General features: G+C 40.0%; 1 protein-coding gene across 4 annotated transcripts in view; it reads left to right on the forward strand.

The window, feature by feature from the left end:
• Positions 1–27,435, forward strand: part of arhgef10 (Rho guanine nucleotide exchange factor 10) — a 161,113-nt gene that overhangs the window by 38,760 nt on the left and 94,918 nt on the right. For 3 of the 4 annotated variants that reach the window (XM_062982811.1, XM_062982821.1, XM_062982818.1), the window contains exons 3-8: positions 12,622–12,792; positions 14,071–14,370; positions 16,682–16,748; positions 22,796–22,875; positions 24,880–24,936; positions 27,170–27,333. In XM_062982811.1, the coding sequence (XP_062838881.1) occupies positions 12,622–12,792; positions 14,071–14,370; positions 16,682–16,748; positions 22,796–22,875; positions 24,880–24,936; positions 27,170–27,333 (839 nt within the window). The remainder of the gene's footprint in view (positions 1–12,621; positions 12,793–14,070; positions 14,371–16,681; positions 16,749–22,795; positions 22,876–24,879; positions 24,937–27,169; positions 27,334–27,435) is intronic. The other variant, XM_062982826.1, reaches the window with a different exon arrangement.

Below are 27,435 nucleotides of genomic sequence, written 5' to 3' on the forward strand. Positions count from 1 at the left end.
TGTTTGGCTTGTGTTAATGCAATATTTTGATGGGTCCTCGGACCATGTTTGATGTTTAATAAACATATGTTTGGACATTTTCTCGTTGTCAGGGTTTGCTTAGCCCGCCTCCGAGACCTAAGCTTGCTAGTCTCCATTAGTGTGCATTCACAGAGTACACGAAGAAAAAGGACAGGTTGCTTACCTGTAACCATGTTTCTTCGAGTGTACTCTGTGAATTCACACAAGCCCGCCCTTCCTTCCCCTCTGGCAAACCCTCTTCCTTTCTCGTTGCCTTAGCGGCGTAGGAACTGGGGAGGAGACGCCGAGGGCTGCCTTTTATGCCCTCCGGGGACGGAGGGGCGTGGCTACCGCCAAAATTTAAACTTCAGCTTGGGAAGAGTTTTCCGTTGGAACCTGCGCAGGCGCAGCCTCTCCATTAGTGTGAATTCATAGAGTACACTCGAAGAAACATGGTTACAGGTAAGCAACCTGTCCTTAGTTGGGGATAAGTTATTCCCAAAACAAAAGGAGGAAAGGTTGAGGCAGGACAGCCACTATTGGTGCATTTGAGTCTCCTGGTTTTCTGACAATACTGTGTATCCTGAGGGAGTATTTGTAGTGATGGCACTTCATGAATGGATTGTTTTGTTTTTCTTCAACCAGAGTTTTGAACAGGCTAGTCTACTTAAGGTGGTTTGATCAGAATAGTGAACTGAATAGTCTGAGAATTATTTGCTGTTCCTTGAGTTCTCATTCTTGGCATTCCAGAGCTGGGTAATTTTGAGGATTTAACCAGGCCAGAAGTCAGCAAGTGCAATGACTGTTCTCTTGTTCCAGATGATCCTGTCTCCCACCTTTGTTATCTCTTCTCTGATAAAATGGAGATTTTTGAAATAGCAATGCACCAGAGCTCCTTGGCAACAGTAGATTCATTGTGGCTTTGTCACTCCTAATTGCACACATAATAACATTGGTGCTTAATAGGTAAAGAACAATAGTATAAATATGCATAGAGTTATAAAGAGTGCTCTTATTCTTGTGCAATGTCATATATTAGAATATGGTTTTTTCTTTACATTTGTTCTGATATACAGGCAGTCTCCAAGTTATGAGCAAGATAGGTTCTGTAGGTTTGTTCTTTAGCTGATTTTGTATGTCAGTGAGAACAGGTACATTTTTTCAGTGCAACACCAGCCAAATATATATGCATGCTTTGGATAGAACAGGGAAGGGTGAACACTCCTGTAGTGTTTGTTTTTATACCTGTGCCTCTGCTTAAAAGATTTTCCTTTACGTTCTTTCCCTGTGAGAATTGGATTATGAAGAATTTGGCTTGTTGTGGAAACAAGAATTGGTTATAAAGCTTGAGTGTAAACACCTTTTCCCCATGACAATTCTTTCAGGAGTGAATTTCCCATCCTAGGGGTAGATTTCTCTCACTGCCTGTTGTCTCATCCCCGTTCTTAACTAGGAGTCATTTGAAAGTTGGATATTTGTAATTTGGGGACTGCCTATAATTCTGTAATCTGTATTTGATCCACTAATAAAAATATTGACTCGTGTATTCCTCCTCTTATTAGGCTGGCAAGTCTAGTAAGATATCCTAAGTTACCTGGCAGTTGAATTCTTCAAATTAAACCACATCAAGCAGGAAATTTTTGACTAGAATGTGGGGGAAGTAGATAAAGTAAAGTATCAGTATTGTTTGGATTTAGCATAAAAGTTGATGATTATATTTATTTATTTGTACCCTGCTTTTTAATCTTGATTGGGACCCAAAATATTTTATACAGAGATGTATGCTGTAGTGAACCTTACCTATTAGGCCGGGAATGAAGCCTTGGTAACAGTGAGTGAGGCAGGCATCCATTTTGTAGAGGAATGCCAGGCAGCCATCTTGAGTGTGGTTAGAAAGGGGGGGGGGAGCTTAGAGAGAGACTCCTAGGATTGGCCAACCAGATCAGAGGGGAGGAGCCAAGCCTTAGAGAGCAGAGAAAAAAAGAGCTCCAGGGAAGTTCTGTTTTAGGGTTTGAAGAGAGCAGTTTGGTTTTGGAGTTGGGAGTGTGTGTGTGAGGGAACTGAAAGCTGTGGAAACTGACAGGCTAGGTCAGGCAGTTTGGATCTCTTGGGGGAAAGATAACTCAAGGGATTGACTCTCACTACTGGGCTGGTTAATAGAAGGACTCTAGGTTAGAGTTAATTAACAACCCAGGGGAACTCGTGTCTATTCTCAGCAAATAGAGCGAGGGTTTTTGTGACCAATAGATAGAATGGTTGGTTGGAACTGTTTGAAACTAAGTGAAGTAATCTGAAGCATACAACTAAGTTAAGTTGAAGAATGCCTGTAACCGATTACGCTTATGTACCTCTCTGAAGTAATCATTTACCTGTTTTTAAGAAAATAAATTTTTATTCTATTTTCAACTTTCAAAAGCCTCCACAGTGTATATTTTCCATCAAGAAGCCTTTATAAGAGTTCCAGCAATACAATAATAAAATACCATGTAAAAAGCCTCATAGTGAACATCAGTTTGGGAGTCAGGGGTGAAAACAGTGTGGGCAGGAAATGGGAGAAGTTTGCCTCAGACACATATAACAACAAAAATCCTAAAGACATTTTAGGTTGGTGGCAGCTACCATTTTAAAAGAAAATCTGTTATAATTAGCCTCTCCTCTTTTTGCATTTGGCAAAAAGCAGTATTTATCCCAACTTGGAAAATCTTTCATGAGTTTGTGCAAAAAGGGGAAGAAATAACATTTACTGGTTGTACTTGGTAAAAGTTATATTAGAGCGACAAATTATTTTAGGCTGTTCATAAATTCATGAATAGCATAAAATATAGTAGCAATCCCATATTCAGACCAGTTTTTGCAATTTCATTTATCCACTGCTTTGTGTATCCCCATTAAGTCTGGAAATATTTCCCCTACAGTAATCATACTACACAGTACTAAACAAGTGTGATGTGAAAATATAGCAACAATTATTTCTTTATAAGGTATCTATTCTGTTTGCACTCGTTGTGAAAGGAGAAAATGGTTATGTCACTACATGCTCTGAATAGAGAGGCCTGTTCTATTGCTTGACTATTTTTTCTGAATTTAACACTTCTGAAAAATAGTTTCATAGCTCTAGGCTTCAGTCCAGACTCTGGCAGAGCCAAAATGAGATGTGTTCAGTCAGAAAAAGGGTGAGAGTTTTTCCTCTTGGGCATCAGAACACTTTGCTCTTGCTGTTGTTTGCAGTGTGCCGGTGCTACATGGAGGCATAGCCTCTGAATGAAAACAGTTGCAGATTCATTGCTTCATTATGACTAATGGGATGAATAGAAATCCCTTTGATCCATGTCCTCTACAAGAAAGAGACTAATAGTAGAAGAGGGAACCCCACTGAAGTCAATGGGGACCCAGAAAAAAAATGCCTGCAGTTTCTTTCCCCAACTATGTAGGGTTTTCCAGGACCTGCCTCTCCCTACTCCCAAAGGAAAGCAGCTTTCTGAAGTCTTTAGGTGCTATATTGAGGAAGAGGTGGCGGGGATTTCCTTTGTGTTGGTCCATAATTTCTAAGGCATTTAGTTTTTCAAATTGCATAAGAGGGCAGAACAGTTTTGTATCATCTTGCCTTTCAAAACTCCATATAATGACAGAAAACTTTGTCATTATAGTTGAAAACAATGGGAGAATTCAGATAGGTTTAAGAGTCCAATGCATTTAGCCTCCATTATATTAAAATTAACTACACATTTCCCTTTTTAAATTTTTTTCAAAGCAGTGAGTGGGTCTGTGATACAGTAATGTTTCACAGAGCTTATTACCAAATGAATTCATTGTTTTGTTTTAGCTAAACTAAGTGTAACTTGAAAAGATTTTTTTTTTAGTCTTTCAGGAAGGAGTAATCTCAGCTCAGAAAAAAAGACAGGAAAAATATTAATAGTTAGAGTTGAAAAATGTTATGTATTTTTGGAATTATGCAGTCCTATTCAAAATTCTCAGTGTTGTAATACTTAACAAGATAAGAGATATTCATCCCAAGTAAATGAGTGATGTTTGGATCAGTACATATAAAAGCGTGGTCTTTGATTTCTAAAATCAACCAAGAAGCATTGAATATCCAGCTAGGAACATCCAAGATAGATTTGACAGATTCCATCAGAGTGTGGGACCAGGGAAAGGCTATACTTCAGTGGTGAAGCACATGCTTTGCTTGCAAATGGTTTTAGGATCAGTCCTTGGTAGGATTAGAGGAACTGTCTGAGGCACCAGAGCTCTTAGCTTAGGGCGCTTTCACGCAGCCCTAAACCCCCCCCCCCCAAAACAGGGTAAAATAACCCACTTCGGCATGGGTTCTCATTCACACCCCGCACCCACCCAAACTCAAATTAGGATGGCATGAAGCCACCCTGAAGCCCCCAATTTCCCCCATAAAACTTACAAAAAAGGTCAGTTGCTATCACAAAACCTCTCCTGGCAGCCTCCTGCTTGAGGGAATGGGAAGGGTGAGGAGAAAAATCCCTCCTCGACACCCCCACCCTCTCCCAGTTTCCTCAGGCATTATTTTCTCACACCAGGAGGACGTGAGGAGAAGCTTCATGGTGGCAAGGGACATTTTAAGTACATTTTAGGGGAAAACAGGGTCTGGGGGAGAGTGGGTGGGTGCCTTCCCACACTTTTGGGCTCCAGTAGCCCAAAAGTTGTGGGATGGCTGTAGAGACTGACTCTCATTGCCACAGAATGTAGCCTCAAATGTCAGGCCCCACAGGCCCAATACCTTATCAGATCCTTTCCGGTATTTAATTAATTTGGATTTAATTAACGAGGTATTTAATTATTTTGTTTTTACCGGATCTGTTGTTTGGATGCCTTCAGTAAAAACCAAGACAGGTTCCACATATTGGGCCTATCTGGATGGCCCCTCAGGCTTGGATAGATGGATCAATGTTCAATTCAGTGTAGGAGAGATTCCCATGTCCCTGATTAGTGCCTCTCCACAGACAGAAGGTCTCATTAGTGGAATAACACAGCCAATCCCTCCACCCCAAATACTGGATTCTTCAAATGTCCAGGGCAGTTTTGAGGTGAAGACTGTAACAGGGAGGGTAAATCACTTTCCTTTCCCTTTTGCTGTGGGTCAGAGAGTGCAAGTTGGATTACACCAAAGATTTATCAGGTTTGCTATTGTATGTCACATTCCATTAGATTAATATATGAATAAAAAAACAAATGCAGCATAAAAATTCAGTAGTATAAAATAGGCATAATAAAACTGAAGTTTAGCTCTGAGGGTCAAAAACATGAATAATACGTTTTCACATTTGTTTATTTATTTATATTATATTATTTACATCATTTATATACAGTACAGCCTTCCTCCCCTAGGGGACCCAAAGCGGTTAACAACATACTATACAAACAGTGAACATAGCGTTAAAATGGTCAAACCCATGTTTCATATGAGCATGTGCTGTTTCAAGGGTATATCCTGCATTGGCTAGAGCTAATGGGTGTTGCGGCCAAGAACATTTGGAGGGCTAGTGTCACTCAAACATGGTGTAAATCCTTACACATGAGGAGCAGTATCAATGCACCGCATGCCTGTTGATGCTAATCTATGTTATAAATGTCAGTACTAAATATATTTGAGCTACACTTGAAGTAAGTATCACGAGGTCTGTCCTGCAACCAGTGATTATGTTTTGTTTACCAAATGAATTACAGGTGGAACCTCCATTATCAAAAATGCTAGGGGACCACAAGTGTTTCATATTTTGTATTTTAAAATTTTTAAATGGAATATATGTAGCATCATATGTATGGTATTTGTGAGGTGAAAGAGAGAGAGATGGATGGACTGGAGAGGTGTGGATTTATGCTGACCACTGTCCCTGGAATCCTTCCATTTCATAGATCCCAATTTTCTCTGCAACCTTGATCTCAAATACAACATAAGTAGCCTGTGAATGAGATGTGATGCTGAAAAGAGAGACTTAGGTTCTATGAAATGACAGGAGTTCAAGTGTAGTTCATGCTTCCCACCATTTTGCAATGTCTCTCTCCAGCCTCAATGAATGAATAACTTACCAGCCACTCATTTCCACCTTGCAAACAAATGAGCATGAACATGAAGATGGAAGTAGATAATTGGCAGCAAAAGGTTTGGGGTAGTTTCTGATTTCCACATAAAGGAGACTCAGCTTGTTTTACATTCAGTTATTATATTCAGTTTCTTATACGAATCATATTACTGCTGAGGGTGGGTTATAGGGGGCTGGATTGGGAAATGAATGAAGCTATGACCTATAATTTCAATGTCACAGTCTTATTCTTCTCCCAGTCTGACTCCCTAAAATCAACCTTAAAAGTCAAGCAATCACTACTAAGTGAGCAAAAGGAGGTGCAGAAGATGGATATGCCCAGCTCCTTCCACCTGTCAACCATAGCACAATGACCAGAAGCAGGGACTTTTGTGATGCTCTCTTGCAGCCCCTCCTTACCCTGTGACTTGCTGGTGGGAGTGGGCTGGCCATGTAATCCGTCATCCCTCCTCACTCCCAAACTCCTTCACTCATTATAGGTGCCTGGGTTTTTAGGTGGGTTTTATGGGCATTTGATTGTAAATGTGAATATGAAACAGTTAAGAGGTTGGAAGTCTAGCCTCTGATATAGTTATCTATTAGGATGTCAGTCTCCATTTACTAACACAGCCTGCTTCAAGGGCCTGTACAGGAGGTTCAATGAGACTCCAGAAACCTAATTGTTATAGAGAATATAAGGACTCTAGTTTTTACCAGGAGCTGGGCTTGGTTACAGGTGTTCCAGAAAGTCCTTTTTTTCTTTGAAGGGTATGTTGTAGTTCCAGTTTCTGATTGTTTGTAGTCAGTGCTGTTTCCACTTCTGGGTATTTGGGGAATTCTCAGTTCTGCATTTCTTTGGCAGATATAGCAAAACAGTACTACAATAATCAATTTTGTTTTATAATCAGTGGCAAGTGAATGGATTTATTCGCTCCAACTGTATATATTAATCTCACCTTTTACAGTGCTTTGTTCCCTAAAGACATGACCTGAATTGACACTATATATATATATATATAGAGGCAAGTATGTATACATAAGTATATACAAGTATGCTAAAAAATGAAATAGTAGCCTTTGTTAATCACAACATAAAGTATGGAATTTAAAGAGCTAAACAACTAGATTTCTAAACCCAAATAAAGTTTTGGCTCACTCATGTTTATCAAACTACACTGTTTGCTCTCCCTTGTCTCAGCAATCTACTTAGCAGTTCAGTATTTGAGAAATAAAGAAGATGAAAATTATTTTGCAGTATTGCCTAGCAGACAAATATAAACAGTGTGTGGGGAATGAAAAGCTGACAGTTCAATCTCCTTGGATGAAGCTGCGAACCAAGATCAAGGCAGATCCACACAATTGAAAATACAGAAGCATCAGTGCTGTCAACAATACTACCGTGTTTCCCCGAAAATAAGACAGTGTCTTATATTAATTTTTGCTCCCAAAGATGCGCAAGGTCTCATTTTCAGGGGACGTCTTATTTTTCCATGAAGAAGAATTCACATTTATTGTTGAACGAAAAAATGAACATTTATTATATACTGTACAGTAGTTGTTATCACAAAGCAGCATAACCAGACAAACTGAATCCTATCAAGAATTTTATGTTACTGCCAATATTTCCATGTACAACACTCTATGGTACATACATTTACCGATCCTGCATGCTCTGGTGTTCTGTTCGTTGGGCATGCTTCCAAACAAAAACTTTGCTAGGTCTTACTTTCGGGGGAGGCCTTATATTTAGCAATACAGCTAAACCTCTACTAGGTCTTATTTTCTGGGGATGTCTTATTTTAGGGGAAACAGGGTATGCATGTCTTACCACAAATTTTGGGAAGAAAAACAGAAATGTAAATATGTTTTCAAAGGCTTTCATGGCTTGGAATCACAGGGTTGCTGTGACTGTTTCGAGCTGTATGGCCATGTTCTAGTAGCATTTTCTTTGGAACATGGCCATACAGCTTGAAAAACTCACAATAACCCAGAAATGTAAATGTTTTGGGCAGAGACCAATCTACTTCACCTGCTCTAGAAGTGATTCCACTTACATAAAGATGAGCAGGATATGCGCTAATTCTGCTGAACCAGCGACAAATGAACGTTAAAGGGTGACCTACCTAGCTTTCAGTCTTGTGAGGCCAATGAATACTATCATTTTCAAATTCTGAGTGCCATCATGGTTAGGATTCCTAGCCAATCATTGTAATACTTTTACCCCAATTCAGTTGTGAAGCGGATCATTCACATTGAACTGGATAGATGGGATCAGGCATGGATTCACCCTTTCAGCAGGAGTTTAATGCACCTAATGTGGTTCCATAAGCTTCTTTGTTTGATCCTGCCCCTATTACTGCCCATTGGTTTTTGTTACTGCCTGTTTTGTATTTGGATCTCCAGCTTTGTGTGTATCATTCTTAATGACTTTTTTCTGCAGTGCCCAAAAGCCTGGAGATATTTTTATTATAACACGAGCTTGGGGACTCAGCGGTGCCCAGGTTATTTGAAAAAGGCATTATTTGTCTTTGAATGTTATGTATTCTGTTTGGAGTGGGTCAACTACAATTCCCAGAATCATGGTTAATCCTCCACAAACCCTGCCAGTATTCAAAGTTGGCTATTTTAGGTCTGTGTACCAAGTGTGGTCCAGATCTGTTGTTGGCTGGTCATCGCCTGGCTGGAGTGCTGTCTGGATGGGGGTGAACTACTACAACTCCCAGATTCATGGGGCAATTGTCCCGAAACATCTGTCAATATCCACAGTAAGCTATGTTGAGTCTGTGTGCCAAGTGTGGTCCAGATCCGTTGTTGGCTGGGTTCAGTGATCTGTGGATACAGGTGAACTACAACTCCAAAAATCAAGGCCCATTCCCACAAACCCCTGTAGTATGTTCAGTTGGTCATGAGGCTTCTGTGTACGAAGTTTGGTCCTGGTCCATCGTCTGTGGGGTTCACTGTTTCTCTGGATGCAGGTGAACTATAAGTCCCTTTCCCCCAAACTCGTCCAATATATTCTATTGGTTATGGGGACTTTGTGTGCCAAGTTTGGTCCTGGTCCATCATGGGTAGGGTTCAATTGCAGGTGAACGATAAATCCCAGTACCTACTACTCCCAAATATCCAGGCCAATTCCCCTCAAAACCTACCAGTATTCAAATATGGGCATATCAGGTATGCATGGCAAGTTTGGTCCAGACCTATCATTGTTTGGATTCATAGTGTGTTCTGCATGTAGGTGAACTACAACTCCTCTACATTCCCCAGTAGGAGTCACAGTGCTCTGACTTGATGCAACTACCAACAACTACCACCATGTGGAGTCAGTCCCCCAAACTCCTCCAGGAAGTGTAGTTACTGTTCAGTTCTGCTGTGTTTGTTATGCAGACAGATTTGAAAGGGAAGGGCAGTAGGCAGGGTCATGCAAATTCCCCAGCAATGGAGAACCCTGGGATGCCTGCCTGTGGTGGAGGAAAATGAAAAATCTAGGATGAAATGGTCCCCAAATGAAAGCATTCCTTGGGTGGTGGGCCGTAGCGTTTGGGGAAGACATTGGCGGGGGTTGGGATACATGTTCATGGAGCTTGATGTAACTGCAATGTCAGTGGAAAAGACTGACTTGGTGGCTCCTCAGCACTGGGAATTATAGCCTGTTTGTGGAGGCTGGAGGCTGTCTGTGTGAGCAGACACCCGTACCACATACGGGTTTTCACTTTTATTATGGATATAGATATAGATATAGATTTGTAGCACTGGTACAGTTGTCCCTCTACATTATCAGTTTTGTGGATTTTATTATTTGTGGATTTGATTAAAATGTTCTTTTTGGACACTCTGGGTCCTCGAGCTTGATTCTGTGATGAGACTCCCTCTGTCATGTTGGAGGGCCTAGAGATATATAAAGAGAACATCTCAATTATATGGTCTGTTTTCAGTGGAAGTTGATCATAAAGTCATGCTGGAAAATCTAGAAATTCCTAGGGAGGTATTCTCTCAAGTAAAAAGAAATAGCATTGTCATTATCCACTGTTACTCACTTTCACAGAGGCCCCTGTGCCAGAAATCCCAGCAAATGTAGAGCTAACCATACCAAGATTAGAAAAATATGACCTTGAAGAGAAAGATGTGGGAACATCCTCTCTCCTCCCCATATATCTTCATTGTACTGGTAGCTTAAACTGAAGCTGATTCACCCAGCTCTTTTAAATTTCCAATTTTGATTTCACAGTCCCATAAAGCAATCACTATATGCAATACTGTATTATGGGAAGATTATAAAGCTAACATATATTTTGTGTGTGCAGCAGAATGCTTGTTTAAAATGCCTTTCCTTGGTGACCTTTCAAAGTGATTTACTCAGCATGTTACAGTGTTTGACCTTCCTAGTCAGCAGCAACTTTTCACTTTTGATGCTCTATAGAGATATTGATTTTTAGACCCTGTAGGATTGTAAGAGAGGATGAGATGCATTTGAATACAGAAGTGTTGAGTGCGGACAAAGCCCTTAAGATGCACACAAAATTATTCAGCCATGTAACATAAAATCAACTACGTAATTAAATACCCTTTTAGTTCTTAAGGTCAAAAAAATTGAACTTTCTTTTACACAAACAAAGCATTAGTGGTGTAACCTACTGTCTAAAGAATAAACCATGCTGGCTCAGCTTGGCAAAAGAAATTCAATATCATGCAAGATGACTTTTTTCCTCCAGTGGCAGGTATGCCGTGGAACGGTTTGTGTTTATATGGGTTTTGCCATATAAATATGCAGGACATGTTCATGCTGGTAGAACAGTTGATAAAATCCTTTACAGTTCAGGAAACATGCTAAGGTTTACACAGTGTTGCCCTGACCTCATGTTACCGGAAAATAAGTTAAACTTGGAAGTAAAATATGTGTCTGTGATGGTTCTCTTCAAATTTAATTTGGACTTGCATTGAGAAACCTGAAGGAAAATATGTATATGTAAATCCTGAAGGAATTTGAGGTTCTGTAGCAAAGTGAATTTTGAGGGAATGAGAATAGGAGTGGAAAAGATTGATTTAAAAACACAGAATAAATGTGGTGACAGCACCACCAGTAAAGGCAAAGGCATATGAGATTGTCTGAATGTGGTACTTGACCCTGAAAATATTATTTCAAAGGACTCTGGGATGTTTATTTATTTACAGCATTTATATCCCACTTTTCACCTTGAAGGGGACTCAGGGTAGATCACAGAACACATATATAGCAAACATTCAATGCCAATGGTAACAATGACAAGACAGACAACAGACAGAGGTATATATAGGCTTTCCCATCCTTCGGCATCTTTGGAGGCTGTGCTCAGTTCCGGCCACCAGGGTGCTGTTGCTCTATCTCCTTGCCAAAGAGCTTTTTTGTTTGTCAACTTCCTCCTTTTTCTGATCAAATGCTGAGCCTAAATACCTCCCCGCTTTAATACTGTTCCTATTTATCTACTCACATTTGTTTCTGAACTACTAGGTAGGCAGAAGCTGGGCTAAAGGTCAGAAGCTCACTCTGACCGGGCTTTGAACTCTCAACCTTCCAATTGGTAAGATTTATTGCCACTTGGTGATTAACCTGCTATGCTAAAGTCCCGCCCAGGCATAGACACTATGGTATGTTGATGGAATTGGGAAACAGAGTAGGGATGTGGTTACAGAGATAGAGAAGACAAGTGCGGACCTTGCACGCCAGTAATAATTTTGTCCCCAGTGACATTCTCCTTCATTTCTAGCATTGCAGAGGATATGAAATTGAAAATCATTCACACTTAGATTCACTGTATTTGAATTCTTTTGGTACTTTTGCTTGCCTTGTTTATTTGGAGGCTTAAACACTTAAGTTACTACACAGTTAGAAATCTGAAAATTGGAGGAACAGTTTGGGCGGCCGGGGGGGGGGGGGTATTCTTATCACTCTTGTTCCATAGTTCCACTCCTGGATTTTAGCCTAATGTTTTGAAAGTCCATAGATAAAACAGTGTTTAATCATAGTCTCAATTTTTCTTTAGCATTGATATCTACTGGTTGAGATAGCCATGGACTGAAAAAAAATCTGTTAATATTATCTAATAAGTCTTAGACAATAATACTCTTAAAATTGGAAGAATTAATGACTTATCTGGTAGCATAAGGTGAAAGGGTAAAAAATTAAATGTTTGCCCCTTGAATAAATTGAACCTGGCTAAAAGAGTACAGAAACATGTCTGTATCCTTGAAAAGTTCTGTAAAATGTTAAGCAAGTGTTCCATAGCAACCAGTTTTAAAGGGCAAGCTGATTTGGGGGTTCTGGGCATTACAGAATAAAAGGAGTTTTTCCTGCTCTGGTTTTCAACACTAATTCTATAATCAATATGCTCATTTTAACTTTGAAAGCAGATGATTTTGGAAAGCTGACTTCTGTGTTTTTGCCACTATACTGACTTGCCTATGCATAACTGGATGATATTGCAGACATATGTTTTGAATGTTTAAGGTGAACGTTGTTGTTTTGTTGTTTTACTAATGGGGATATTTTCTTTTGCTTCCCCCCCCCAAAAAAACCCCCCTCTCTTTTTAGTTTTAGGCAATGAATTAGTGAGTGCTGCTGATGATGATGAAGAGGAGGAAGAAGGGGAACAGTTTGACTTTGACAGTGGAGATGAGATACCTGAAGCAGACCGACAAACCATTTTGCTGCCCAATTCTGAATCCAAAAATAGTGCTGAACAGGAAGGAATGGATTCTGTAGGTGTGTATACTCATGTCTGAGAAGCTGTGAAAGCATGGAAACGTATTGTTTATTTGTGAAACCAAGTCAGGTTTCAAAAGAACTCTAAAGTCTTTTTTTGTCCCACAAAGGGATGAATCCATTGACTGACCCCAGGATAGGGCTTGCAGCCTATAGCTTCATGTTCACGACACAATTTCTGCAGAAACCAGCACAGTACATTAACCATATGAAGAGAACAGGTTGCCCATATAGGGAGTTCCTGTGAGTTACGTTTCTTTGCTGTCGGCAGCATGATTGTATGAAATCAGAAGCAGTATGTGCCTCCCCATCCTCACAATGTTCATTTAATCTTCAAGTCATTGAATCCGAAACCACGTAGGTTGTCTTTTTGGACCTCTGAAAGACAACCTATGTGGTTTCAGATTCAATAACTCGAATGACGTTAAAACAGCTTTAAAATCATGGGTCATGAAGAAAGACCCTTAATTTTTTAAAGAATGGTTTTGATGCCTGGGTTAAATGATGGTGCAAATGTCATCTACACATTACTATGTTGAACCGTAGTTGTGTGTAGAGGATAGTTCAGGCTATGATCAGTAGCAACTTCTGCTGTTATATGTTTATTCATAACATTTTTATGACACAGGAGGCAAAACTTTTTGACCCACCCACATACATATTTTTGCACCATCAGTCTCCTTAAAGGTACTTGCAGTGAGTTTTGCTACCTAACTACTCAAGTGAAAGCCCCACTGAGTTTAATGAACTTTGGTTCAGGTAAAACCTGAAACATTTAGTGCAACCCACTCCTTGAGAGGGCTAAATTTTGCCATTCTCTTAGAAAAAACACTGCCTTGGATCCAGAGAACTGTGAGTAGAAAGGATTGTTTGGAACTGAGCAGAAGAAAACTGACCAGATCCTGTGTCACCTAACAAGGCACTCAGGAGGGGCACGGGGGACTGTTGCCCGGGATGTTGAAGAGTGGCTGGAAATGTTCTTACAGGATCCTATACAGTGGCTCATTAGAGTTAGCTTTAACTCAGACACCATGCCAAAACATAGTTTACTGTAATTATAATGGGCAAAGTAAGCCACAATTTTAGTATCCAAACTGTTGGGCAAGTTGTAGTTCAGAATTGCTAGCCCGTTTTCCTTTTGTACATCAAACCTGACTTCAAGTGCAGCAGGTTCTGGGTGAAGAGTTTAGGGTGGATCTGAAGGGTGAAAGAGAGAAGAGAATTGCACTGGTTTTATGCAAGTGAAGTTGACAATTGAACGTCTCTTTTACATTCAAGGGAATGAGAATCTAGAAAATGGAGCTGGAGCTGAGAAGATGGAGAAAACCGAAGCCAATGTAGAAGGTGTTTTGCCAAGAGTTAACCCATATTCAGTCATAACCATTTCACCAATGCAAGAAAAAGAGCCATCCTTATCACCAGAGCCTAGTCCAAAAGATGGAAGTATAAGTCCTACTGTCTCAATTGGATATTCTGTTCCTGTGCCCTGTGGCTATGCTGTGCCATCCAATTTACCCTTAATATTGCCAGCATATTCCAGTCCTGTTATAATTCGGAGTGTATCAGTGGATGAAGAAGGTAGTGCTTCTTGCAAGGTTGGGGAAAATGTATCACTTATGAACTAGAATTATAATGCAGATACTTTCTGAAAGAAACATTAAAATATGAATCTCTGGAGAATACAAGCCTCCAGAAGTCGTTGTGCTGCAGCTCTGTCAGCACCATTTATCCTGTCTGGGACAGATGGGAGCTGCAGTATAACAATGTGTGGAGGACCAGAGATTTCCATCTCTACTCTTTGAGTGACTACACTGAGAATAAGGGACAATCAGAGTCTCTCCCCTTCTCATTATTTCTTCTACTTTTTCATTGTGTTTTTTTATGAGATATTATGCAAAAAAAAAAGATATTATGCATAAGGAGCCTCCAGTGGCTCAGTGTGTTAAAGCGCTGGGTTGCTGAAATTGCAGACCTAAAGGTCCCAGGTTGAAATCTGGGGAGTGGAGTGAGCGCCCGCTGTTAACTCCAGCTTCTGCCAAACTAGCAGTTCGAAAACATGCAAATGTGAGTAAATCAATAGGTACCTCTCCGGCGGGAAGGTAACGGTGTTCCATACAGTCATGCCGGCCACATGACCTTGGAGGTGTCTACGGACAACGCCAGCTCTTCGGCTTAGAAATGGAGATGAGCACCAACCCCCAGAGTCGGACACGACTGGACTTAACGTCAGAGGAAACCTTTACCTTTTATTATGCATAATCCAAAGCTTTGGAGGTCATTTTGTAGACCATACTATTTTTCTTTTTCTTTTTTGTAACCTAAGGTGCAATTTATTTAGATTAAATCTAGTGACTACGTGTGCATGTACACAAGGCAGTTTAGTTCAGTGTAAAGCTACCCTGGAGCAGTCCTAAATTTAGTGCATTTGTGCTGAATCTGAGACCATTGTCTAGAGCAGTGTTTCTAAAACTATGCTCCTCCAGATGTTTTGGACTTCAGTTCCAACAATTCCTAACAGCTGGTGAGCTGGCTGGGACTTCTGGGAGCTGAAGTTAAAAAAACTTGGAGGAGCAGAGTTTGAGAAACATTGATGTAGAACACTGCTTCTTAAACTATGTATCCCAACCCTAACAGAGTCTTCTTAGCTCAATGTTGGGGTCCTGAATAATTGGCTAACAGTAAAATGTTTATTGATGCCACCCATTTACATAAATCTGTTAGCAAGAATATGCAGAGATTACAGTAGATTCTGCAGAAAATGCTTTAGCTGTACTTCACAAAAAGAAAAATCAACATGTTTAGCAAACCTTGCAAATACTGATTTGTTATCAGTAAATGTTTGATTTTTACAATTACTTTACATTCCTATATATCTGGGAGATTGGCCTGAATTAGACCCAATTCCTACTGTCCAGATTGTCCAAAACTGTGGGATACTCCAGAGTTTACATCAAACTTTAGGAGTATCCCCTAACTTTGCCCAAAGCGGGGCAAATTTGGTTTTAAAAAACAGCAACCCATCAGAAGCTGCATTATGGTGACAGTCAAGAGTCCATGCTGAGTGAGTGGGGTTTTCTGCCAGGGTAGACAAGCCTTAAGTCTCTCCAGGGAGATAAAGAAGAATATAAATAAAGTATATTATTATTATTATTATTATTATTATTATTATTATTATTATTATTATTATTATTAAGGATTATTTCGGACATCAGGAGTGGTCTACAATAGGGCTGAGCAACTCATAGCTCTGTGACATGTTTAGCTGGGTATGCTCCAGTATACCAGTCTTCACTGAGAGAAAAGTAGTTTGTTTATGCAAATGGGAGAAAATGAATCCTTTATCATTGTAGTTTGAAAGCACTACCTAAAGTACCACAGTATGCTAGTAATCAGGGGGATTAAAAATCACAGTGAACTGCTTTTTATAAGAAAGGTATTACAGTAGAGTCTCACTTATCCAACATTCGCTCATCCAACATTCTGGATTATCCAACGCATTTTTGTAGTCAATGTTTTCAATACATCATAATATTTTGGTGCTAAATCCGTAAATACAGTAATTACTACGTAGCATTACTGCGTATTGAACTACTTTTTCTGTCAAATTTGTTGTATAACATGATGTTTTGGTGCTTAATTTGTAAAATCATAACCTAATTTGGTGTTTAATAGGCTTCTCCTTAATCTCTCCTTATTATCCAACATATTCGCTTATCCAATGTTCTGCCGACCTGTTTATGTTGGATAAGTGAGACTCTACTGTAATTTATAAACCACTTGATGTGTGTTTTCCGGGCTGTATGGCCATGTTCCAAATAAGAGTTAGTTCAAAAGAAATGTATTCCAACAGTATTGTAACTGCAAGAACATCTCCTTCTGTTTCTTTTAGCAAACATTCATGTGGTACCTGAGGACTCCCATTCTAATTCTCAGAGTTCAGAAGATCCTCAGAACAGGTATGTCCAAAATAAACTGAAATCCCTTCATGAATTAATTTGTGAGGTAGTCCCCTGTAAAGAGTGAGATATTTCTGCTGGGCAAAATAATTGACAACAGCACTCTTTTTTCCGGTCTTTAATAATAATGTTTCCCCAAGTGGCATGCTAATTTATAACAACCTTATGGCTTTAGTATAGCTTTCCTATATGCAGTCCACATCTAGTTGACTTGCCATTCAATAGCCCAGTGGTTCTCAACCTGTGGGTTCCCAGATGTTTTGGTCTTCAACTCCCAGAAATCCTAACAGCTAATAAACTGGCTGGGATTTCTGGGAGTTGTAGGCCTAAACATCTGGGGACCCACAGGTTGAGAACCACTGCATAGCCATTGCCTTCATTAAGGGTAGTAATCAGGAGGAAACTGATGTTGAGTGACTGCATCTGTCAATTTTTAAAAACTTGTTTTAAGTTAAGTATCCATCTGTATCCTACATTTGGCAAATTAACTGCTTTTTATTACTATAACTTCCTTTTCTCTCCTTTGGGAATATGTTAGGGAAAGCTATGGGCCCTTGGTATCTGCTGTGGTTTGGTTCCAGGACCTTATGTGAATACCAAGATCTATGGATACTCAAGTTCCATTACAAACAAATCTATATATATAAAAGAGTGATGGCATCAGGGCAGTGGACAAAACAACAAAAGTACAGGCCCCGCAACCTCGAAATTTGACAACACAACCCATCATCCATGCCTCCAGGTTGATACAACAAAAAGAAAAGAAAAATAAAGTCCTAATTAGAGGGAGAGCAATAATTTTTTTTATCCAATTGCTGCCAGTTTAGAGGGCTAATCTCTGCCCACTTGGTTGCCTAGCAACCAGCCAAGGGACAGCCAGGCTTCAGTTAGGGGACAGGCAGGTTTAGGCCTCACTTAGGCTTCTTCCACAGATTATCTGATTTTAACTGGATTATATGGCAGTGTAGACTCAAGGCCCTTCCACACAGCTATATAACCCATTTATAATCTTACATTATCTGCTTTGCACTGGATTATCTTGACTCCACACTACCATATAATCCACTTCAGTGTGCATTTTATCCAGCTGTGAAGAAGGGGCCTCAGATAATCCAGTTCTAAGCAGATAATAGAAGATTATCAATATACAGCAGAGTCTCACTTATCCAACATAAACAGGCCGGCAGGATAAGTGAATATGTTGGATAATAAGAAGGGATTCAGGAAAAGCCGATTAAACATCGAATTAGGTAATCGTTTTACAAATTAAGCACCAAAACATCATATTATACAACAAATTTGACAGAAAAAGTAGTTCCATGTGCAGTAATGCTATGTAGTAATTACAGTAGAGTCTCACTTATCCAACACTCGCTTATCCAATGTTCTGGATTATCCAATGCATTTTTGTAGTCAATGTTTTCAATATATTGTGATATTTTGGTGCTAAATTCATAAATACAGTAATTACTACATAGCATTACTGTGTATTGAACTACTTTTTCTGCCAAATTTGTTGTCTAAGATGATATTTTGGTGCTTCATTTGTAAAATCATAACCTAATTTGATGTTTAATAGGCTTATCCTTAATGCCTCCTTATTATCCAACATATTCGCTTATCCAATATTCTGCCAGCCTGTTTATGTTGGATAAGTGAGACTCTACTGTACTGTATTTACAAATTTACCACTACAATATCACAATGAATTTAAAACACTGACTACAAAAACATTGATTATGAAAAGGCAGACTGCGTTGGATAATCCAGAACATTATATAAGTGAATGTTGGATAAGTGAGATTCTACTTTAATATGAAATAATTACTGGGATAGAATAATGCAGAACAATATAATCTCTAAAACCAGGACAGTAAATAAACAGGGGAATTCCACACAGGAAACAATCAGGGCCAGCTAACACCTCCCAACAAAGTATTCCCATCATCAAAGTCTGGCAAATCCTCTGTTTTCTCAGGGCCACAGACAGTAGAAGCACATAAAATATTGCAAACAACACCACTCTGAAAACAAGGGAATTCCAGACAGGAAAGAATCAGGGCCAGCGAACACCTCCCAACAAAAACTTCACTCAGGGAGGAAGCAGCCAGGCTTTAAAGCTGCAAGGCCATTACATCCTAATCATTTTTCCTAATTGCAGCATTCATACTTGCCTCCAACAGACAAAAAAAACCAATCAGAAATATTGTATATTCACAACCTTTAGGAAATAATATCCCCTGATGGCGCAGCGTGTTAAAGCGCTGAGCTGCTGAACTTCTGGACCGAAAGGCCGCAGGTTTGAATTGGGGGAGCGGAGAGAGCCCCCACTGTTAGCCCCAGCTTCTGCCAACCCTAAAGTTCAAAAACATGCAAATGTGAGTGCATCAATAGGTACTGCTCTGGCGGGAAGGTAACGCCGCTCCATGTAGTCATCCCACATGACCTTGGAGGAGTCTATGGACAACGCCGGCTCTTCGGCTTAGAAATGGAGATGAGCACCAACACTCTGAGTCAGACATGACTGGACTTAATGTCTGGGGAAAACGTTTACCCTTGACCTTAACTACCACCAATTCCTCAATACTTTATTTCCCAGAACACCAGACTTCGCCACAGCAACGCGTGGCCGGGCACAGCTAGTCTATATATATAAAATGATAAAGTTGTTTGCGCAGTGACTATAACAACAAAACTAAACATCCCAGAAATACGAAATTTGGCAACACAATGCAAAAGGCTTGCCTCCAGGTTACAACAACACAACCACACCACAAAACCACAATCCAGACCCACAAAACTCACAACAACGCATCATGCGATAACAACACAACTAAACGCCCCAGAAATACAAAACTTGGCAACACAATGCAAAAGCCTTGCCTCCCAGTTGTAACAACACAACCACACCACAAAACCACACAGGACCCACAAAACTCACAACAACGCATCATGACTATAACAACACAACTAAACGCCCCAGAAATACGAAACTTGACAACACAACGCAAAAGCCTTGCCTCCCGGTTGTAACAACACAACCACACCACAAAACCACAATCCAGACCCATAAAACTCACAACAACGCATCGTGACTATAACAACACAACTAAACGCCCCAGAAATATGAAACTTGGCACACAACTAAACACCCCAGAAATATAAAACTTGACAACACAACGCAAAAGCCTTGCCTCCCGGTTGTAACAACACAACCACACCACAAAACCACAATCCTGACCCACAAAACTCACAACAATGCATCGTGACTATAACAACACAACTAAACGCCCCAGAAATACGAAACTTGGCACACAACTAAACGCCCCAGAAATACAAAACTTGGCAAAACAATGCAAAAGCCTTGCCTCCCATTTGTAACAACACAACCACACCACAAAACCACAATCCGGACCCACAAAACTCACAACAATGCATCATGACTATAACAACACAACTAAACGTCCCAGAAATACGAAACTTGGCACACAACTAAACGCCCCAGAAATACAAAACTTGGCAAAACAATGCAAAAGCCTTGCCTCCCATTTGTAACAACACAACCACACCACAAAACCACAATCCGGACCCACAAAACTCACAACAATGCATCATGACTATAACAACACAACTAAACGCCCCAGAAATACGAAACTTGGCAACACAACACAAAAGCATTCCCTCCCAATTGTAACAACACAACCACACCACAAAACCACAATCCGGACCCACAAAACTCACAACAGTGCATCGTGACTATATCAACACAACTAAACGCCCCAGAAATACAAAACTTGGCACACAACTAAACGCCCCAGAAATACAAAACTTGGCAACACAACACAAAAGCCTTGCCTCTCAGTTGTAACAACACAACCACACCACAAAACCACAATCCGGACCGACAAAACTCACAACAACGCATTGTGACTATAACAAATACAAAATTTGACAACACAACTCATCCACCTCCCCAATCCCTACATTCACACTTGGCCTCCAAAAAAACAATTACAATAATAACAATGACAACAACAACAACAATAAGAATCAACACCATCACAGGCAAGAAACAGCCAGGCACTGAGGCTGAGAGGCCAGTCAGTGCTACACTGGGCCTCCAAAAAACAATACAGTAGCATCTAACTTATCCAACCTTCATGACCACTACAACAACAATAATAATAAACACCTACACAGGCAAAACAAAAAAAAGACTATTGTACCACAATAAAAATATAAACCGCACTCAGCAGAATCAGACATTACAACTAACAACAAACAAAAGACAACAGGGATCTCAAGCAATTATCAATCAACACAAAAATTGAAGAAGGTAACAGACTTCAAATACTACTACTAATGTGAGTATAAAGAAGGTGGAGCTCACAGCATAAATACAACCTAATGTAGACTGACCAGCACCACCAGACTAAGCCACAGCAACGCGTGGCCGGGCACAGCTAGTAGCATAATAAAATAGCATCCCTTATATAAAATGGCAATATAAAGACTTTTATTTTCTTTGAAACGGGGAGATATTTTCAAGCTAAGGATGGTTAAATCTGTGGACACAGAGTTTACATGGAAAGCCAACAGTACCTTCACGTCCTGTTTACAGAAACAGTGGACACTCTGGGAGCACAGTGCTGGATTCGACAGGCCTCTATTAAAACCTAAAGGAGCACTTATTTTCCCTTTCTCTCTGTGGTTGGTTGGGCTTCTTCTTCTTACTCTTCTTGCAGACAGATTGATTATGGAACATCCAGGAGTGAGCATATTACACCCATACTAAAATCACTCCTCTGGCTGCCAATTAGTTTCCAGACAAAGTTCAAAGTCTTGGTTTTGACCTTTAAAGCCCTGCATAGTTTGAGTCCAGGTTATCTACAGATTGCCTTCTCCCGCACTACCCGTCCTTGACCACTGAACCTGGCTGGCAATCCTCTTCCCTCCTTTTCTTCCTTATTAGATAGGCTGCTGAGTTAGCCGTAGGCTGTTTCGTATGCCTATAGCAGCTGTTTGCTCTGTCAAAAGTGTTCCTTCTGCTTCTTTACTCTTTCAGCAGACAGACAAGCTTTGCATTCCCTTCAGCTGTGCTTCCCTTTGACTACAGCTGTGACTCATGTTTGAAATCCTTCTGCCTCTCCCTGTATGACATGTTTGGCTTGTACAACATGTAAACAGTCGGGGTGGAGGCTACCCAATTAGAGCTGCTGGCATTGACTTTGTTTTGTTTTTTCTTGAGCTAAAACATTTGGTTGTTTTTTTTTTGGGGGGGGGGGGAATAAAAGATCAGATAATTCTGATAAAACCAAATCAATGGTTTTTGTCTTCCAGTGGGAAACATACTGTCAGTGATCCATTTGGGCACATGTGGAACAATTTCCCTGCTCAGAATTATCATTATCTGTCATACAAAGGCAGATTCCATTTGCTTTCTAGTTCTCATTCAGAAACAAATTAAGAAAAATTTAAGAGATGCAACTGAATGGAAACGTAGTGGTTACAGTGGTCAAATATGTTTTAAGTAACAAAAATCTAACTGGGAGAAAAAAATGTATTCCACATTACTGTAATTTCAGAGAGAAAGTGATACTGTTCCATTATCCGGGTGGAGGCCACAAGGGGGTGCTAGAGAGAAAAGGATAGTCAATTTTATGGGGGAGGAGTTGATGGAGGAAAACCATTTCCTTTGTTTTTGCAGGTTATTCCCCCTCCCCACTTCCCATATCATAAACTAGGGTTGTTTCCATGACAGGAACATGGGTGGGGGAATAACAGGAAAACAGGGGGAAATGGTTTTCCTTCTTCAACCCACCTTCCACCCCAATAAAATGGACTTTCCTTCTCTCTCTAGCGCCCCTTGTGGCCTCCGCCCAGATGATGGAACAGTACCCAGAAAGTTTTTAGTTATTAAGGGTTCTGTCTTTTGCACCTCGACTTGGGGCAAGTGTCGTTGAACTCAGTGGAATTTTGTATATAGGATTGTGCTCCAACTAATTTTTAAATCTTCTTTATTTTTCCCATGTATGCTTATTTTAAAGTGAAGATAACCAGGGGCATAATGATGACAATGTTTTAACCAAATGGGTTGCTGATCCTGTAAACACAGAATGGATGGAGCGTAAGTACTGATGACTACAACTCTTCTCTTTCATCAGTTGATGAATCTCAGTTATCAACTGAAAGCTGAAAAGTATTGGAATGTCTGAATTAAATCTGGAAATATTTTTTATTTTCCATTTCTTGATGCTTGGACAGATTTAATCATTTTGGATAGCTCTGGCAAATACCACAAGCAATTAATCAGCTTGTCAGAATATTGCAGTAATCCAGCAGATTCAATTTAGAATATGGACATTCTTGTTTCTCTGGTGTTAAACAGTACTTTGCATCTTGCTTGTGTTCGATTTAATTTGATTTTATTTGGAGAAAGAATATTTTACCATACCTGTGTATGCAGGTTGTATGGATACTGCTTCATAGGAGAACAGATGAAATTGGGAAGGGGACAATAGCTTGTGAGAATTTCACAGAGCTTTATACAAAGACTGCAAAACACAGTAATATATGTGACCTTTCCCCTAATACTTCTGCAGGGAAGTTGTAAAAGCCCTTCCTATGTCATATTTTCTAAGGAATGTAATTTGTATGAATTCTGATAGAATATGCATGACATCTTTCAGAGCAGTCTTTATATTGGAACTTCAATTATCTACTGTCTTGCATTTTCCAGATATTTGACACAATTCCTAGCTTGATAAATATTTTAGTGTTGTGTGTGTGTGTATAGTGTCAGAGTGGTTTGCTAGGCACACACGCAGCAGAAGTCACTGACGAGGAAGCTCTGGATAAATAACGACGCTGCAGTCTTCAGTTATCTATCAAAAGTTTACTTACAAACGGAAATCTCACAAGACGACACAGCTCTCACGCAGACACACGGGAAGGGACAGAGAGAAAAAGATAAGAAGCAGAGGGCTATTTATCTCTGTCTCTGCTGCCTGATGCAATCCAAGTTTAACCCTTTACACACTGGCATAGTGAGCAGCACACAGTGTGTGATACAATCTCCAGCACACATTGCACAACCATGATTCAATTACATTTAAACAACTCTATATACAATCATTCCCACTTTAACATATAGACATCGACTGCATTTTAAAAATACTTTGTTCAAATGTAATTTTTTCAATTTACATACTAATAAGGAAATAGAATATAATAGAGTTGTGAGTAAACACATGCAAAGATGGCACAAGCTGAAAATTGAATATCAGTCTCTACTACATTATAGGCATGAAACTGATTAGGGGCTGTCATTTGTAAAGAGATTGATCTTAAAGCCTTTCTGCAGACCATAAAAATATATGCCCACCCAGTTGTTACTGGGCTACAGCTTACATTATATCTTATTACAGTTGACTAAGATTGATGAGAATGGCAGCCCATTGGTAAGGCCATATATTTTGCTGAAAACGTTAACAGGTGTATTAACAACCAGCACTTTTAAATGTGCATTTCAACATGCTCTGAATTATAAAGGCATTCAGTTTCACCATTAAAAAAACTTGTAGAGAAGGCGTTTGGAAGATCAAGGCTTTTTAAAAGGACAACACTGGAAAATGTTGCCTCCCTGGTTGTAATAGGGCCCTTCCAGATAGGATTTGATCCCAGGTTTTCTGTTTATCACAGATTATCTGGCAGTGTGGACTCGTATAACGTGGTTTAAAGTAGAAAACCTGGAATTAGATCCTGGGATATAGGGTTTGTCTGGAAGGGCCCATAGATTGCCATCAAAGGCAGCAGATGGCCTGCGGATCAGTTGAGTAATGAATCCACTCTTTAGAGGAGCTATTGAAAGTGCTGAACCCTACCCCAGTCCCCATATAAGTCCAGTACCTTGGATAGCAGCTTTAACATTTGTACTGAAAACCTGGAGTCCTCAACCCCACTGACATGAAAGTTATGGAAAGTCACTGCAACCATTCTAGGGTCAGATGTTTTGATTTACAAATCCTTATTCTAATACTTTCCTGATGAAAATCTTCTTGTTTTGTTGTTTAAACTACACTGTGATGATCATATATGGAAATCTTTTCTGCCCTTCTTCCCTTGGTTTTAGATCCCAATGAGGTAATATATGATGATGTGCCAAGAGAAAATTCAGACTCTGAACCAGGTATGAGTTTAAATTCTTTTAGAACTGAAATGATTACAAAAAAGTACATCTACCAATTCCTTCCCCATCTCTATTTCAGATCACTTTCTGTGTCCCAAACATACAGATAATTCCCTATGGAGGGTGAACCCAGTTGGTGATTTGGACCAGTTTAAATGTACTATTTTTGATAGTGTCTCTCTGCCCCCATAATTGTATCTCTGCCCCCATAAAAGAAAGCTCAGTCTCCCTGAAACATAATATTTCCATTTCATGGCAATTCATAGCCATTACCCCTCTTTTGTCCTTGCTGTTTATAAATGCTATTATTTACTCTTCATCATGTGGTTTCAGCTGAGCATACATAAGACTGTGATAGTGTGATAGCCAATGTGATCAAAAAAGCTTTGATATCTCTCATCGCACACCTGCAGGTGATGATCACATAGACAAATATGCTTGGATGAAAGGAAAACGAAAACAAATGAGAGGCTTTCATCTCCCCCCCCCCCCCGATTCTTATGAACAGTTTATCACAAGTAATGTCTCAAAGGTATACTTTTCCCCTTATGCATCTGTACAGCAACTTGTGAGAGAGATGCTTCTGGGCTTCATACAGCCAATCCCTATTTTAAAAAAGCACCCAGCATTTTTACAAAGTGTTTTTTGTGCCTATCCAGGACTGGAGAAACACAGACTTTTGTATGTCTAGCAAACAACACAATAAAGCGCAAGTGGGGAAAGAGCAGGAGTCCAAATATATTTGTCTGTTTACACTAAAAATGTTGTTGCAAAAAAAAAAAACGCTTTACTATCAGAGGATTTATTATCTGAAATATGATTCTTGCAGTTTTATCTATTGAAGAAGGATATAGGATAATTTGCTTATACTGTATAAAATCAGCCTCGGGGGCAGGAGGGGGGATATTTGCCCATCATGTAAACAGAACAGACTTGCATAGGTTTTCTTTATTATAAATAACAAAAATGAAGTTAGTAGAACTTGAAAGAATGCAGGAAATAGGATGCATCTGTCATTCGAAAATCAATATAGGACATTAGGTTTTTATTTCAAGCATTTTTGACCAAGAGGAAGACAGAGGCTAGATCAGGCATAAGCAAGCTTTGGCCCTGCGGGTGTTTTGGACTTCAACTCGCAGAAATCCCAGTCAGCTTACCATCTTCTAGGAATTGTGGGAACTGAAGTCCAAAACACCTGGAGGGCTGAAGTTTGCCCATGCCTGGTCTAGATCTACACTGCCATACAATGCAATTTAAAACTGTATTATATGGTCCATATAATGGAGCCCCTGGTGGTGCAGTGGATTAAACCTCTGTGCTGATGATCTTGCTGACTAAAAGATCAGCAGTTCACATCCGGGGAGTGGGGTGAGCTCCCACTGTTAGCCCTAGCTTCTGCCAACCTAGCAGTTCAAAAACATGCAGATGTGAGTAGATCAATAGATACCGCTCTGATGGGAAGGCAGTGGTGCTCCGTGCAGTCAAGCTGGCCACATGACCTTGGAGGCGTCTATGGGCAGAAATGGAGATGAGCACCAACCCCCAGAGTTGGACACGACTAGACTTAATGTCAGGGGTAAACCTTTACCTACCTTTTATCCATATAATGCAGCTTTAACTGCATTGAACTGCATTATATGAGCCTGCACAGACCACAGAATGCAGTTTCAAACTGCAGTATATGGCAGCGAAGACCCAGCCTAAGAAAAAAAGAGAAAGAAATTAAACCACATCATGAAATGAGATTCTTCAAATTCTAAAATTTACTGTGACTTAATGAAAACATTTGCATGCTCTCTCATCTTGCTCTCTCTTTTTTTTATTCACTAATTTTAATGTCCTGAACTGAAAAAATAGGGTTGTTGTATGTTTTCCAGGCTGTATGGCCATGTTCTAGAAGTATTCTCTCCTGATGTTTCGCCCACATTTATGGCAGGCATCCTCAGAGGTTGTGAGGTATGGAGGCCTCTGAGGATGCCTGCCATAGATGTGGGCGAAACGTCAGGAGAGAATACTTCTAGAACATGGCCATACAGCCCTGAAAACATGCAACAACCCTGTGATCCCGGCCATGAAAGCCTTCGACAGCACATTGAAAAAAAATACATTCTATCCAATGTCTTGCCACTGGTCAAGAGAGAGTCCTTATTTGGCTGTCAAATAGAATTTACACTGAATCTCAACTTTTTCTGTAACTTAATAACATTATATCTTGTATATTTCATGCATGCAGAGGAGATGATTTACGATGATGTTGAGAATGGAGAAGAAGGTGGAAATAGCTCCCTAGAATATGGGTGGAGTTCAAGTGAGTTTGAAAGCTACGAGGAGCAGAGTGACTCAGAGGGTAAAAACGGAATGCCCAGTTCTTTCCTGCGTGGCAACCACAGGAGACAAGTACGGCAGCATTTCTCTCACTTGTTGTTTATATAGCATATTGCTTCCCAGTACCATGGTTGCCCAGGCTTCACGTTGTCCAGTTTTGCTCATGTATCTGAT

Source organism: Anolis carolinensis, chromosome 1 (assembly GCF_035594765.1).
Source record: "Anolis carolinensis isolate JA03-04 chromosome 1, rAnoCar3.1.pri, whole genome shotgun sequence".
NCBI lineage: Eukaryota > Metazoa > Chordata > Lepidosauria > Squamata > Dactyloidae > Anolis > Anolis carolinensis.